Source organism: Nycticebus coucang, chromosome 3, assembly GCF_027406575.1.
Source record: "Nycticebus coucang isolate mNycCou1 chromosome 3, mNycCou1.pri, whole genome shotgun sequence".
In the NCBI taxonomy this organism is placed as follows: Eukaryota; Metazoa; Chordata; class Mammalia; order Primates; family Lorisidae; genus Nycticebus; species Nycticebus coucang.
In genome coordinates this window covers 147822928-147839222 of record NC_069782.1, presented here as the reverse complement: position 1 = coordinate 147839222, position 16295 = coordinate 147822928, and the positions used below count along the sequence as shown (strand labels likewise).

General features: G+C 44.7%; 1 protein-coding gene across 1 annotated transcript; it reads left to right on the top strand.

The window, feature by feature from the left end:
• The first annotated feature begins 3579 nt into the window (after nucleotides 1-3579).
• On the top strand, nucleotides 3580-15137 carry PRDX3 (peroxiredoxin 3). The gene is made up of 7 exons (XM_053583868.1): nucleotides 3580-3681; nucleotides 4701-4827; nucleotides 7861-8002; nucleotides 9272-9407; nucleotides 11083-11186; nucleotides 13552-13717; nucleotides 14073-15137. Exons 1-7 carry the CDS (start codon nucleotides 3646-3648, stop codon nucleotides 14124-14126), a joined length of 765 nt encoding a protein of 254 aa, XP_053439843.1. The 5' UTR covers nucleotides 3580-3645; the 3' UTR covers nucleotides 14127-15137.
• The last annotated feature ends 1158 nt before the right edge of the window (nucleotides 15138-16295 follow it).

The following is a 16295-nucleotide window of genomic DNA, read 5'->3' as shown; positions in this document are numbered from 1 at the left end:
CAATGCCCCTTTAGAGATGAGGTCTCTCTCTGGCTCAGGCTGGTCTCAAACCTGTAAGCTCAGGCAATCCACCTGCCTCGGCTTCCCAAGTGCTGGGATGACAGGCACGAGCCACTGCGCCCGGCAGGTCTCTAACTCTTGAGCTCAAGCAATCCACCTGCCTCTGCCTCCAGAGTAGCACCTCCTGAGTAGCTGGCACTATAGGCATGAGCCATCATGCCCTGCCTCCTAAGGCTGATATTGGTGACCAAAACCCAATCATAGTTACCTTTTGTTGGAATGAATAAATGGGGAACTCTGCTAGTCCTTCCAGGGATGTCACTCACCACAGATGAGTTGGAGGCCATTTGTTTGCAAATCTTAACAAGCCATTGGAAAACTCTCCTATGAAATTCCTTTGGGCCTTTGGGCCAGAGTCTAGCGTATTTCATTCCTTTTAGGAGAAGTAGCAGCAATCAGCAGACCAGGGATCTACACAGACATGGGCATAGGAACCCCTGTGTGACTTGAGGTAAGTATTTAGCCACAGGCAACTGCTTCAGATTCCTGTTTGGTTGAGAAGTGATAAGCAGTGAAACTTCATCTCCAATGGCACAAAGCCCTGGGAACTGGGTGCTCTGCTTGGTGCAAGGCAAACAGTAAAGTTTGTGGAGCATGTCTAGAAGGTCCGTGTGAAGAATGACTGTTGAATGCTTGAGATTTACAGAGGAAAAAATTACAAAATGTCCTACCTTGATTTACATTGAGGGGAAAAAGCAAAAAGATACCTGCAAGGCAGTGTGCTTTTTTTTGTAGAGACAGAGTCTCACTGTATCGCCCTCGGGTAGAGTGCCGTGGCATCACACGGCTCACAGCAACCTCTAACTCTTGGGCTTACGCGATTCTCTTGCCTCAGCCTCCTGAGTAGCTGGGACTACAGGCGCACACCACAACACCCGGATATTTTTTTGTTGCAGTTTGGCCGGGGCTGGGTTTGAACCCGCCACCCTCGGCATATGGGGCCGGTGCCCTACTCACTGAGCCACAGGTGCCGCCCAATGCATCTGAACTTTAAAATGAAGCCAAAATGAGCAAGGTTAAATTACGAGTGAAGTCCACTCTGCTGTGTTGCCTTGCTTTGCACCATGCTGTACATCTTCACTAAATGAAGTGCTTGCTTCAAAGTACCATGCTCACCACTGAGCACTTGGCTTTACTAATCATCAAACTGCCTGTGTATTCAGGCTAAACAATATGTGCTTACGATAGGACAGAGAGGCTCCCTCCAGAATCCTAGGAAGAGAGAAGAGGTGGGCAGCAAAGGACTGCGGGCATAGGGCCAAGCAAAACTCCCCCCTTGGCTTGACTTTGGTCCCTCCTCCCCATTTTTGATTTGAGCTACAGCAGCTAAGTATAGGGAGAAAACAAGAAGGCTGAAGTGTGGGTGATGTTGTCTCTTAAGATGGCTGGTGAATGGGTGGTGCCTGTGGCTCAAGAAGTTGGGTGCCAGCCCCATATACCAGAAGTGGCAGTTTCAAACTCGGCCCCAGGCAAAAACTGCAAAAATCAAAACAAAGATGGCTGGTGAAATGGTGCTGAGCCTAAACTCCAAGCCTGCATACGCTGCTCAGTCAAGAGTAAGGGCAAGTTCCAAGTTCTAGTCCTACCTCCGTTTCTAGCCAGTGAGGCAACTTTGAGAAGGTCTCTCCACCTCCCAAACTTGCAGTTATTTTGTCGATTAAATCTGTAGGTTAGGGTGGCACCTGTGGTCAAGTGGGTAGTGTGCCAGCCCCATATACCAGAGGTGGCAGGTTCAAACCCAGCCCCGGCCAAAAAAAAAAAAAAAAAAAAAAATCTATAGGCTAGACAGCACATAATTTTGTTATTGCTCGTCCTTATTTCTTCTTTAAAAAAAAAAAACAAGATGAAATTCACATAAAATTGACCATTTTGAAGTGTACAATTCAGCAGTATTTAGTAAACTCACAATGTTGTACAGCCACTATCTACTTTCAAAACATTTTTATCACCCCAAGAAATAATCCCTGCCTGTTAAACAGTTAGTTCCTGGCCGGGTGAGGTCTCACACCTATAACCCTAGCACTCTGAAGTTCAAGGCAGGAGGATTGCTTGAGCTCAGGAGTTCGAGACCAGCCTGAGCAAGAGTGAGACTCTGTCTCTACTAAAAATAGAAAAACTAGCCGAGCATTGTGGTGGATGCCTATAGTCCAGGCTACTTGGGGGCTGAGGCAAGAGGATCTCTTGAGCCCAAGAGTTTGAGATTGCTGTGAGCTGTGACGCCATAGCACTCTACCCAGGGTGACAGAGTGAGACTCAATAAGTAAATAAACAGTTCCCATCTTCCTCCTGCTCCTTGCTGCTGGCAACACTTGATTTGCTTTGTGTCTCTGTGGATTTGCCTATGCTGGATACTTCATATCAAAGAAAACATACAATATGTGTCTTTTTGGGTCTGGCTTCTTTCACTTAGCCTAACATTTTCAATATGTGTCTTTTTGTGTCTGGCTTCTTTCACTTAGCATAACATTTTCAAGGTTTATTCATATTGGAGCACATTCATTCCTTTTTATAGGTGAATAATATTTCACTATGAAGTATAGTATGATTTTGAGCTCCTAAATTATGATCTCCTATTCATTTATTTATTTATTTATTGAGACAGTCTCACTCAATTGTCCTGGGTTGGAGTGCCCTAGTATTGTAACTCACAGCAACCTCAATTCTTGGGCTCAAGAGATCCCCTTGCCTCAGCCTTGCAAGTAGCTGGGACTATAGGCACCTGCCACAATGCCCCGCTATTTTTAGAGATGGGGGTCTGCTCTTGCTCAGGCTGGTCTCAAACTCCTGAGCTCAGGCAATCCGCCCATGTTGGCCCCCCAGAGTGCTAGGGTTACAGGCATGAGCCACCTTGTCCGGCCATCTGCTGAACACACACACCTAACAAACAAGGATTAAATGTGAGGCAGGTGCTGAGGGGAAATGGTTGGGCGGTATTTAGGTGATAAGCACACTTGAGACACTAAGTTGGTAATGGAATGAATAGTGGTTTGGGAAATACCTACTTGGAGATTGCAATTTATCACATTTACTGTAAAGCCACTGTGTGATTTTTATCTGTGTTTGATGTACTTACTTCAAAGTACCATGTTTACCACTGAGCACTTGGCTTTAGTAATTGACAAAAAAACAAATTTTTAATTTCTCACTATTCTCCCAATTTGGGGAAGAGTTCAAAAGTGAAGCCCACACAATAAAGCTTTGCGGTGTCTGACCCAATTAGCTTATTAACGGACTAAAACTATGTTAGTAATAATATAACTTAAGCCAGAAGGCTTTACTGAGGCCAAAATAGGAAAGGGATCCTTTCTCAGAAATGGTAGTAACAGTAAACCACACAAGGGCAACAAAAAAACCAGTAGGAAATATGGAAATACTTAGTTCCTCTCCTGGATTAGTTCTTCTTAGTTTGGGCGACAAGTAGTTAGACAAAACGTCGTTTTCCCAGGCATTCAGCCCTAAAGGAAATGTCTCACTCAGGGAGGACGCCAAAGGCGGGGAGGCGTGGCTCTCACAAGCCCCTCCCCTCCCTGTAGGCCCCGCCTGCCTGCGTCTCCGACCTCCTGGTGACTCCCGCGCACGCTGAAGATGGCGGCAGCTGTGGGCAGGTTGCTCCGGGGCTCGGTGAGTGGCTGTCGTCTGGGGACAGGCGTGTAGATGCCTCGGTGACTCCAGGAACGTGCTTTCCACACAGATCCCGCTTCGGGCCTCGGGCCATTCGCTCTTCCTGGACGGTGTCAGCGGGTAACGGACCCAGAGGCCTTCTCCCGGGTCCTTGCGCCTGCGCAGAACCGCCCTTTTCCCTCTTGCCTCCTTGCGGTGTGTTCCCCAAGTCCCTACCCGCTGTGAGCCTCCGGTCCCCAACCCTTCTCCACCTAAGCATACAGTCCTGGCCCCGCTTTGTCACAGACTCTATGACTTTTTACTTAAGATGAAAGAACGATGCCTATATATCAAGGCATTTCTGTCAACAGCCAGTTAAATGACGGATAGAAATGTGCAAAGTGCAAAAGTAGCAAAAGGAGTCGTCTCTGGTCTCCATTTACAACCCTCCCCTTTCCCCGTGTGTCTCCGTCTTTGTTTGCCCTTATTTCCTGCTTTTCTCCTGGCAAAGCCCAGTGCTCTCTTGTTACCCACCTTTTTCATCAACGCAGGCCCTTCTTCTTCCTGAGTCATTAAAGTTGAGCAAACATTTCCCTTGAGCCCTGTCCAGACTCTCCCAGAGGTTGAACTTTCCTCTACTTATTTACTTGGTGGGGCTGGAGGCCTTGTCTTTTCTAAGAAGGCCTTGGCATAGTAGAACATGCTGAGCAGATAGTGCCGAGAAAGGGCTTAACATACACCGGGCCTGGTGGAGTCCTCCTGGTTTTTGAACCCTGTATTGCTTTTAAAAGCATAGAGTTTTTGATTGTTCAGTCTTTGTGTTCTTATAGTTCCCCTCCACCTTCCAGTCAGCAGAGGAGTGGGAGCAGAAGGCAATGTTAAGAACATGAAAACCCCTTCAATGCACTTAGAAGTTTTGGGTTTGGTATTTGGTTCACAGGGACAGCTGAAGCAACCATTGGCATGATGACCTTTCAGTGGGAGCAGCCTTCCTTAACTGTCCAGAAAAACTTTCTAATTCAAAGTGTTTCTCTTTCCAGGTTGCTCGACATGTGAATGCCATCCCTTGGAGCATTTCTGCTCCTACAGCCCTTAGGCCTGCCACTTGTGGAAGAACGCATTTGACAAACATATTGTGGTCTGGTTCTAGTCCAGCCTTTAGCACCAGTAAGTGTTATTATGCCTATGTTGGGCCCAGGTAAAGGAAACTCAAATCATCATTTTTAGATAGGGGCTGGCTTTACATTAGACTCACCAGCTTTTAAAAACATTGCATTGACCCAGTCTCATCCCCAACAATTTAAATCAATCTCTGGGGTGAGACCAGGATATCAGTATTTTTTTTTTGGCTGGGGCTGGGTTTGAACCTGCCACCTCCAGCGTATGGGACTGGCGCCCTACTCCTTGAGCCACAGGCGCCGCCCGATATCAGTATTTTTTAAAAGCTCCCTGGATAATTCTAATGTGCAGGCAGAGGTGAGAATCATTAGGGCAAACTGCCCTTGTCACATTTCCATTTTGGTTATCAGAGCATTTAAGCTTCTAGGTTGAGGAGCATAGGGTGGGGGAATTCAGATGCCTTCTGGGTCTGCTGTGAATGAGGGGGTGTGAGTGGTGGGCAGCCTGTGGGGACCTGAGAGTGTAGCTGCTTTAAGATTCAAACGTGTCTGCCTACTCCACCTAGCCTCTTAGGAGCCAGAACCATCTAATGGAATCCTCCATGATCTGAGTGAAGCTTAGCTGTTCTCTAGGATACAAGCTTTGCCGAGCTCAGCCTCCTTTAGATTTGTCTAGTCTTTGAAAAAGCCTTAATGGTTTGGGGGGGTATACTTCAGCAAAACCTTCATTGTCAGTGGAATGTTCTAAGACGTTTCTTACATTTTTACTACCTTGAAACTTTAAAATATTTCTAATAGTGACTTGATGCTATAGGTTAAAACTTTCCTCCACTAGTCCAATCTTCATCCCAGCAGTTTGCCCTGTTTCTGTTCATGGCTGTCCCAGGCATTTTGACATTGGATATCCTTTGTCCCTCATTCCCAGTAGAAGCAAGTCTTCTCCAGTTTTGACACATCTCTTGCATCCATTCCTGCCTCTTCTTTCTGCCACACTCCTCCCCTCATACCTCTTACTGAGATCACTGAAATCACCTCCTAACATGTGTCCCCTCTTCTTGCCCCTCTTACCCTCCTCCCAGACTATCTAACTAAAAACAGCTGCCTCCCCTGGTATCCCCTCCATGAAACCTCCCACGATTCCCTGTTATCTCTCCTGTTAAAGGCAGAATTGGCAGCCTGGTGAGGCCGCTGAAGCATGGCCTTCAGCGTTTGCTGCCAGCTTCTCCCTGTGAGATTGCCACAGGCATATGCCCTGTTCCTTCCTTCCTGCCACTTCCTCCTTCCCATGTGCTCTGTCCCATCTAGACTTGGCAAAATCTGAACCATGTTTAGAATCCATGTCTCCCTTAATTCTATCCTAATTCCATCCATACTTTTTTTTTTGAGACAGAGCCTCAAGCTGTTGCCCTGGGTAGAGTGCCATAGCATCACAGCTCACAGCAACCTCCAACTCCTGGGCTCAAGCGAGTTTCCTGCCTCCACCTCCCAAGTAGCTGGGACTACAGGCGCCCGCCACAACACCTATTTTTTTGTTGCAGCCATCATTGTTGTTTGGCGGGCCCAGGCTGGATTCAAACCTGCCAGCTCAGGTGTATGTGGCTGGTGCCTTAGCCATTTGAGCCACAGGCACTGAGCCCCATCCATACTTTTAATTTCCATAGTGCCTTGAATTGAATTTGTGTGCTATCTGGAACTATCAGGCTGGGCACAGTGGCTCATGCCTATAATCCTACCCTGTTTCCCCGAAAATAAGACAGTGTCTTATTTTAAGTTGTGCTCCAAAGATGCGCTAGGTCTTATTTTCAGGGGACGTCTTATCTTTCCTGTAAGTAGGTCTTATTTTCGGAGGATGTCTTATTTTCTGGGAAACACGGTAGCACTCTGGGAGGCTGAGGCAGGTGGATTGCACTGAGTTCACAGGTTCGAGACCAGTATGAGCAAGACCCTGTCTCTAAAAATAGTTGGGCATTGTGGTGGGTGCCTGTAGTCCCAGGTACTTGGGAGGCTGAGGCAAGAGAATCACTTGAGCCCACAAGTTTGAGGTTGCTGTGAGTTATAACACCATGGCACTCTACCAAGGGCAACAAAGTGAGACTCTGTCTCAAAAAGAAAAAAAAAATAAAGGTGTAATTTGTTGGGATGCACCCTTAACTCAGTGGGTAGGGCGCCAGCCACAAACACCAAGGCTGACGGGTGCTAACTAGCCCGGGCCAGATAAAACAACAAGGACAACTGCAAACAAACAAACAAAAAAAATAGCCAGGTGTTGAGGTGGGTGACTATAGTCCCAGCTACTTAGGAGGCTAAGGCAAGAGACTCTCTTAATCCCAAGAATTTGAGGTTGCTGTGAGCTGTGACACCATGACACTCCACCCAAGGCGACAGCTTGAGACTCTGACTCAAAAAAAAAAAAAGAACTGTAGAAGGAGAGGTTACGGTACAGTTGGCCCCCTATCTCTGTCATGAGTTTCTCATCATGGGTTTAACCAACCACAGATCAAAAATATTCTGGGGGGAAAAAAGGGTGATTACAGGCGCCGGCCCCATATTATCAAGGGGCCCCAGCCAAACTGAAACAAAAAATACCCGGGTGTTGTAGTGGGCGCCTGTAGTTCCAACTACTTAGGAGGCTGAGACAAGAGAATTGCCTAAGCCCAGGAGTTAGAGGTTACTGTGGGCTGTGACACCACAGCTCTCTACCGAAGGCGATAAAGTGAGACTCTGTCTCTTAAAAAACAAAAGGGTGATTATGTCTGTCCTGAACATGTACCGACTTTTTGCTTGTCATTATTCCCTAAGCAATACAGTGTAACAAGTATTTACATAGCAATTACATTATATATATTAGGTATTATAAATAATCTAGAGATATACATAAGGTTATATGTAAATACTATTTGGCAGAGCTCTTGAAACCCCCTCCCCATGAATATCAAGGGATGCTGTACCTAAGACATAGAATTGAACTGAATTTTTAATTGACTTATACTACTAATTAATTATAATGAGAAGTTTAAATAAAATCAAATACATGTGTAATGTAGCAAATGATGAACTACATATGTGGGTGGGTTTTTTCCAGGTTCCTCATACCACGCACCTGCTGTCACCCAGCATGCACCCTATTTTAAGGGTACAGCCGTTGTCAATGGGGAGTTCAAAGACCTAAGCCTTGATGACTTCAAGGGAAAATATTTGGTGCTTTTCTTCTATCCTTTGGATTTGTAAGTGTAATTTTTATGATGCTTTAATGTCATTCTTAGAGTGAGCACAGATCCTGCTTCCACTCTGAAATTGTCTACCTCTTGTTACTCTTTTTGTCAAGGGAAGGATTCTTCATGTGCCTTTCTCACTGATGGCCTTGTGATTACAGCTTGCATCTATAGCTAATTTACAAGTGATAAACTTAGAGGGTGGAGTGGTATTCCTTCTGGTAGAGTTGTCATATGGCTCTGGAGCAGTGGTTTCTTAAGTTAGCCTATAAAGAAGTTTACACTAGGCTCGGCGCCTGTGGCTCAAGCGGCTAAGGCGCCAGCCACATACACCTGAGCTGGGGGGTTCCAATCCATCCTGGGCCCACCAAACAACAACGACAGCTGCAAAGAAAAAATGGCCGGGTGTTGTGGCAGGCGCCTGTAGTCCCAGCTACTGGGGAGGTAGAGGCAGGAGAATCGCTTGTGCCCAGGAGTTGGAGAATGCTGTGAGCTGTGATGCCATGGCACTCTACCCAGAGCGACTGATTGAGGCTCTGTCTCAAAAATAAAGTTTACACTATTCGGAAGGATAAATGAGAAAAGTAATGATTATAAAATGAATTTTTCACTATTTGATTTAAATATAACTTTTTTAAACTTAATTTTTATTACATCATAACCGTATGCATTTATAGGGTACAATGATGGGGTACAATGTGATGATTCGATATACAATGTGGAATGCTGAAACCAAACTAATTAACATAACCATCACCTCACTTATTTTTGTAAATTTTTTCTTTTTATTTTTTTTTGAGACAGAATCTCATTATGTCACCCTCAGTAGAGTGCTGTGGTATCACAGCTCACTGCAACCTCAAACTCTTGGGCTTAAGCGATTCTCTTGCGTCAGCCTCCCAAGCAGCTGGGACTACAGGCTCCCACCACAACGCCCAGCAATTTTTTTTGTTGTAGTTGTCATTGTTGTTTGGCAAGCCCGGGCCAGGTTCTAACCCGCCAGCCCCAGTGTATGTGGCCAGCACCCTTGCCACTGAGCTACAGGCGCCTACAACTTTTTTTCTTAAAATGTGTCCTCTCCCCCATTTTTGATGCAATTCCTAAAAATAAAAAGGTGTAAGGAGATAGTGGTTCTTTAGCCAGTATAACACTGGAGTCTGGTGAGATGTTAATCATTTTGCCTTTTTCATTCTTAGGAAGTTGAACTAGTTTTGGATTGATAAAAAAAAAAAAATCCATGTTTTTAAATTCTCTGATGAGAACTTCTACCCTTTTTCCTAGCACCTTTGTGTGTCCTACAGAAATTGTTGCTTTCAGCGACAAAGCCAATGAATTTCATGATGTAAACTGTGAAGTTGTTGGAGTGTCAGTGGATTCCCACTTTACGCATCTTGCCTGGATAAATACACCAAGGAAGGTATAGTATTGTTCGACTTGCCTTTGCACTTGTGATATTAAAAACAGAAAAGATCCCATGAAAGACCAACCTAGAATTTGTCAGAGCATGACTAGCTGAAAGGGACTATTTGTAGGTCCTTGCCTCCTGGCAATGTCTCTTAAGCTCTGTCCTTATCTCTTTGGTGTTGCATATGTATTTACTACCTACTACACTGGTATTTTTTACGGTTTAAACATAATGGAAACAGGCTTTATGGGCAGGGAGGCAGCTGGGGTCCATTGCCGTCCTTCTCACCTGTACTCTGTAGGTCCCATGCACCCCAGAGGCTTACGAGGTGGTGGTTAGGTTCTCTGATTTCACTGTTTTGCGTGATTAGTATCCTTGCCTAGAAACTTGCTTGGAAGAATCAGAATTTCTAGCTATGCTACTAGACTATCAAGAACAAATTATTCAAAGTGGGCAGGGCATGGTGGCTCATGCCTGTAATCCTAGCACTGGGAGGCCTAGGATTGCCTGAGCTCATGGGTTCGAGACCAGCCAGAGCAAGAGCAAGACTCTGTCTCTAAAAATAGCCAGGCATGGGGCAGCGCCTGTTGCTCAGTGAGTAGGTGCCGGCCCCATATGCCGAGGATGGCGGGTTCAAACCCAGCCCCGGCCAAACTGCAACAAAAAAATAGCTGGGCGTTGTGGCGGGCGCCTGTAGTCCCAGCTGCTCGGGAGGCTGAGGCAAGAGAATCGCGTAAGCCCAAGAGTTGGAGGTTGCTGTGAGCCGTGTGACACCACGGCATCCTACCCGGGGGTGGTACAGTGAGACTCTGTCTCTACAAAAAAAAAAAAAAAAAAATAGCCAGGCATTGTGGCAGCTGCCTATAGTCCCAGCTACTTGCGAGGCAGAGGCAAGAGAATCTCTTGAGCCCAAGAGTTTGAGGTTGCTATGAGCTGTGATGCCACGCAGTCTACTGAGGGCAACAAAAGTAAGACTCTGTCTTACAAAAAAAAAAAAAAAATATATTCAAAGTGTTTCTTTATTACTCTTCCATTTTTTTTGTTTGGAAATTTGTCTTTTAACTAAAAGAAAGCTTTAAGAATTAGGCCAGGCATGGTGGCTCATGCCTGTAATCTCAGCACTTTGGGAGGCCACCAGGAAGATTGCTTGAGGCCAGGAGTTTAAGACCAGCCTGGACAATGTAACAAGATACTATTTCTACAAAAAATTTAAAAATCACTCAGACATGATTGTGCATGCCTGTAGTCTCAGCTACTCAGGAGGCTGAGGTGGGAGGATTTCTTGAGCCTGGGAGTTCAAGGCTATAATGAACAATGATGACGCCACTGCACTGTAACCTGGGCAACAGAATAGGTCCTATCTTCGAACAAACAAACAAAAAAGGACAAGGTCTATAGTAGTATCTGGTTTTAAATTCTGCCTCTGCCCTTTTCTAGCAGTGACATGGAGCAAATTATAACGTTTGTATGCCTCAGTTTCCTCATCTTGATAATAGTAACTATTCTAGGGTAGTTGCAAGAAGGAAGTAAGTTAATGGAAAGATTTCAGAATAGTAGTTGGCTCATTGTTAATACTCAGTTACTGTGACCTATTTTCCTTATTGTTGGTTTCAAACATTGTAGTACATAGTCAAGAATGTTGTGAGATCATACCAGGTAACAGCCAGTTGTGTTGCATTTTTATTAGAATGGTGGTTTGGGCCACATGAACATCGCACTCCTGTCAGATTTAACTAAACAAATTTCCCGGGACTACGGTGTGCTGTTAGAAGGTCCTGGTCTTGCACTAAGGTAAGATCCTGTTCCTTATAAACTTAAAATCACTTTCATGCATAGTATTATCCTTTTTCTTAGGGGATTTATATTTTCCTTGGTAAAGTATTTTTAAAATAAAATCCTTACTTGTAGTCTTTTTTTTTTTTTTTTGAGATAGCCCTCAGTAGAGTGCCATGGTTTCATAGCTCACAGTGACCTCAAACTCTTGGGCTTAAGCGATTCTCTTGCCTCAGCCTCCCAAGCAGCTGGGACTACAGACACCTGCCACAGTGCCCAGCTATTTTTTGTTGCAGTTATTGTTTAGCTGGCCCAGGCCGGGTTCAGACCCTCCAGCCTTGGTGTACGTGTTGTAACCACTGTGCTACAGGCACTGAGCCCAACTGTAGTCTTTTAATAAGCTTCCTGCAAGGGTTGGAAGTCTTTCAGAAGTGGGTGAGACTTGTATGCCCCCTCTGCCACCCTGGGTCTTCTTCTGAAGAAGGGTGTCTGTGTCTTGACGGTCACACTGCTCCATGTTCCCTAACTGTCCTCTGGGAGTGAAGCCATTGGACTGTTTGGAAAGGGGAGGGCTAGCTGGGTAAGAGTCAGTCTCCTGGGATGGTGGTAATCGTGGATGGCTCCTGGAATCAAACAGACTTGGGTTTGAATTTTTTTTTAAACTCAGCTACTTAGTTAAGTTGTATGACTTTTGGGCAAGTGATTTGACCTGTTTGGACCCCAGTTTTCCACCTCATGGGTTAGGTGTAAGAACTGAATAAGTGGGGTAGCTAGAGTTTTTAGCAAAGACAGCTGTTGTTAATGACTTCTGTCCCAGATTGTCATTTCTGTCCATTAAACTTAATCAAAGCCTTAGAGCTGGCATCCTGAAATCTAGTGAGAACAGAAGAGATTAAGCAGAATTTGACCTCCGGGAAGGAGGAGAAGGTCCCAACTTGATGTGTTGTGCCTCATAGTTTTATTAGGACCCGGCTCACCAGTTCTCTCTTGTAGCTAACCTCTGGCCTGTTCTCAGGGTGACATCTTGGCCTTTGGGCCTTTTTGACTCCAAGGTTATTGTCTTCCTTTAGTAACCTAGAATCTAGCTCTTTCACAGCAGGCAGTGACAGGAGAAAGTGCTAGCTGTTTTTATCCCAGAGTTCCCTTCTCTGTGGGGAGTTGCTAACTTTGCAGTTAAGTCCCTACTGGTTTTAATGTCAGGATTAACGAGGGAGAGAAGCTGAGTGTGGCTAGTAAGATGAGACTTTCTTCCCGGATTCCATGGGCCCTGCTCCTTCCCAGCTCTGCCTCTGCTTTCACCAGTGGATTCAACTGGATTCACCTCTAGGAGCAAGCACCAGGACCAGTTTAAGCCTCAAACCCTGGACCCCCAAGTGCCAGGCCTAGGGAGGGAGAAGAGCACCTCTTTACCTTGAGCTTTCTGTAACTTGCCTTTTCTCTGAGTGGTTAACACTTAGAATTCCCACATTCTTTTAAGAGGACTATTAAAACCTCTGGGTTAAACAGTTTGGGGCAGGTGTGCATGTGTCCCAGTTACTCAGGAGGTTGAGATGGGAGGATAACTTGAGCCCAGGAGTTCTCGGCTGGGTGAGCTATGATTGTGTCTGAGAATAGCTACTACACTCCAGCCTGGGTAATAGTGAAACCCCCATCTCAAAGAAAAAAATCAAAGCCCTCTAGGTTAAACATGTCTGTATGTATCGCAGTAACATAGGAACAGAAGGTGAACACAGACCATAGTCATCTCATTACATTGCTGCTAAGTGATGAAAAGTGATGGGCTTGGTTTTCTGCTCTGCATAACTTAGGGCTAGTAAATTTTTCGAAGATTTCCCTATGGGATTTTCTCTCATTTACCCAAGAATTTACTCATTTAATATATAACTGATTGAATGTAAATGTTTAATATACATCTCTTTCCCTTCCCATTTGCTTATGATTTCTTGCCCAGATTTGATATGATTTCCAACCCAGAGAATGTTTGCCAAATCACTAATAAGTAAAAAAGTCTTCACTCTAGTTCAGTGATTTTCAGATACTGTGTGACAGGGCACAATTACAAATTTGTAAATGTGACCATATCGCATATTTTCAATGGTGACCTGGTCCAGTCCTACCTTTGTTAAAACATCTATCATCATGAAGATATAATTTCTTGTACAACATTAAAAGCATATTATAGAGCTTAATATTTTTTTTTTTGCAGTTTTTGGCCGGGGCTGGGTTTGAACCTGCCACCTCCAGCATATGGGGCCGGCGCCCTACTCCTTTGAGCCACAGGCGCCACCCTATAGAGCTTAATTTTATTAAAAGGAGAATTAAAGATATACGAGGGCAGACGTTCTGGTGCTGTTGAGGTACTAATGAGGACATTCTGATGCAGAGGTCTCTTCATAATTGATCCCAATGGAGTCATCAAGCATTTGAGTGTCAATGATCTCCCAGTGGGCCGAAGTGTGGAAGAGACTCTCCGTTTGGTGAAGGCGTTTCAGTTTGTAGAAGCCCATGGCGAAGTCTGCCCAGCAAACTGGACACCGGATTCTCCTACAGTAGGTTTTTTTCCCTAAAAGCAGTGGGGTCCTATCAATGTCCCAGGTCTTTTCCAACTTGTGGGCTGTTGACCAGGAATATCCACAAAAGGGAGCTGACCCTTGAAGGAAGGATATAGATGGTGTGCAAATGGGTGAAGCTCCTGGTAGGTGAAAGGTGGGGGTGGGGAGGGCAGGGCACCACCATTAAGGCAGGCTCTTAACGTGACTTTCATCCATGTGTTTGAAAGGAAACAGACTAATCTTGAAAAATTTAAAGAACTCTAGGTTAGAAATCTGTAGCTTTCAACTCATTTTTGAGACTATTATCATGATAAAGTCATCTTTACCTGATAAAATGTTTTTGTATTTTCAGATCAAGCCAAATCCGACTGCTTCCAAAGAGTACTTTGAGAAGGTAAATCAGTAGATCACCCCATGTGTACCTTCTCATGCAAGAGTAGAAGCACAGTTGGAACCTGCTTTTAGCATTTCAGAGATGAACCAATTATGCTTGTATTCATAAATATTTCCCTAACTATTTTGTTTTTGTAATGCTGGCTAAAGCTTTTAAAATGTGGTTAGTTGCTAATATGAAGAGTTCTTTATTGGTAGCATCTTGATGGCTAACTAGGTAGTTTCTACAGAATGTTTAGTTGAGATCTTGTCTTTAAAGGATAAAGGAAATGCTCTTTTTTCTTAGCCTTACTTAAACCTTTGTCTTCACCAAAGTAGTACAACAAGCTTTGCAAGCTTCTGATCAAGGGTCCTGAAATTTTCTCTTTGAATTTCTTTGTATTACATGGAATCATCTTTTAAGGTAATGAAAGTCACAGTTTAGGGCGGTGCCTGTGGCTCAGTCGGTAAGACGCCAGCCCCATATACCGAGGGTGGCGGGTTCAAACCCAGTCTCGGCTGAACTGCAACCAAAAAATAGCTGGGTGTTGTGGCGGGCGCCTGTAGTCCCAGCTACTCGGGAGGCCGAGGCAAGAGAATCGCTTAAGCCCAGGAGTTGGAGGTTGCTGTGAGCTGTGTGATGCCACGGCACTCTACCGAGGGCCATAAAGTGAGACTCTGTCTCTACAAAAAAAAAAAAGTCACAGTTTAAGTCATTCACATCAACAGTCTAATTTAACTCTCGCAATGATGTATGTGTGATTGAAACAAATGTGAATCATGTTATTAAAAAACCACAGCAACAAAGTGACTTAACTGATCATGTGGGATCCTCATCCCTGAGATTAATAGTTCACATAGTCATTTTACTGATTTTATTCATTAACTAACTTAGTGTCTACCTATGTTTCTAAGTATTGATTAGGTGTGATATAAAGGTATTTATTGAATCCAGAGATTGCATTTTGAAATTATTATAATTCTTTTCTTTCTTGAAATGTTCATTGTAAAATATATAATAAAAACAATTTGCATTTCAACACTATTAACTGTTGAATCAGCTTATTCTGGGACTCAGCTTTTCCTTTTCTGATTGTATCAACAAACATTTATTGGGCATTTACCTCGGGGGCCACAAAGACAGATAAGATGCTGCCTCCACACTCAAGGAACTCAGTTTAGGGGAAGATACAAGATAGATATGGAAACATTTATTCCTTATTCAATAAATTCTTGAGTGCATATCATATGCTGTGTGCTGTTCAGGAGGCACAACAGTGAACTGAAAAAAGTCAAGCCTCAGGCCGGGCGCTGTAGCTGACACCTGTAATCCTAGTGCTCTGGGAGGCCCAAGCAGATAGATTGCCTGACCTCACCAGTTTGAGACCAACCTGAGCCAGAGCGAGACTCCTTCTCTAAAAATAGCCAGGCATTGTGGCAGACACCTGTAGTCACAGCTACTCAGGAAGCTGAGGCAAGAGAATCGCTTAAGTCCAAGAGTTTGAGGTTGCTGTGCGCTATGACGCCACAACACTCTAGCAAGGGCAACAAAGTGAGACTCCAAAAAAAAAAAAATAGTCAAGTATATTCTAGAAGGGAAACACAATAAAATACATAGAAGGAAAGTAAGGTGGAGTAAGGGACTTGAGCAGAAAGTTATAGGTGTTCTAGATTAGAGGGTTGTCCAGGAGAGCCTTAGGAGAAATCCCTCTGAGTCTGTTTTCTCACTATAAAATGAGGGCAATCCAATGAAGATCAAATGAAAGAAAACTAGAAAGTGAGGGAGTTAGACAAGGTACCTCAAGTGCAAATGCCCAGAGGCTAAAGTGGGCCTGGAGGAGATGCGGGGACTGAGGGGTGGAGGGGGTTGGGTAGTGTGACCAGTGGTGAAGGAGGGGATGGTGATAGGGGGTACAGAATGCCTTATAGGCAAGTTAAGGACTTTGGGCTCTGTTCTGGGATATGAAACATCAGGAAGGTTGGGCAGCACCTGAGGCTCAATGAGTAGGGCACTGGCCCCATATACCGAGGGTGGTGGGTTCAAACCTTGCCCTGGCCAAACTGCAACAACAACAAAAAATAGCCGGGTGTTGTGGCCGGCACCTGTAGTCCCAGCTACTCAGGAGGCTGAGGCAAGAGAATCACCTAAGCCCAAGAACTGGAGGTTGCTTGGGCGATAAAGTGAGACTCTGTCTCTAAGAAA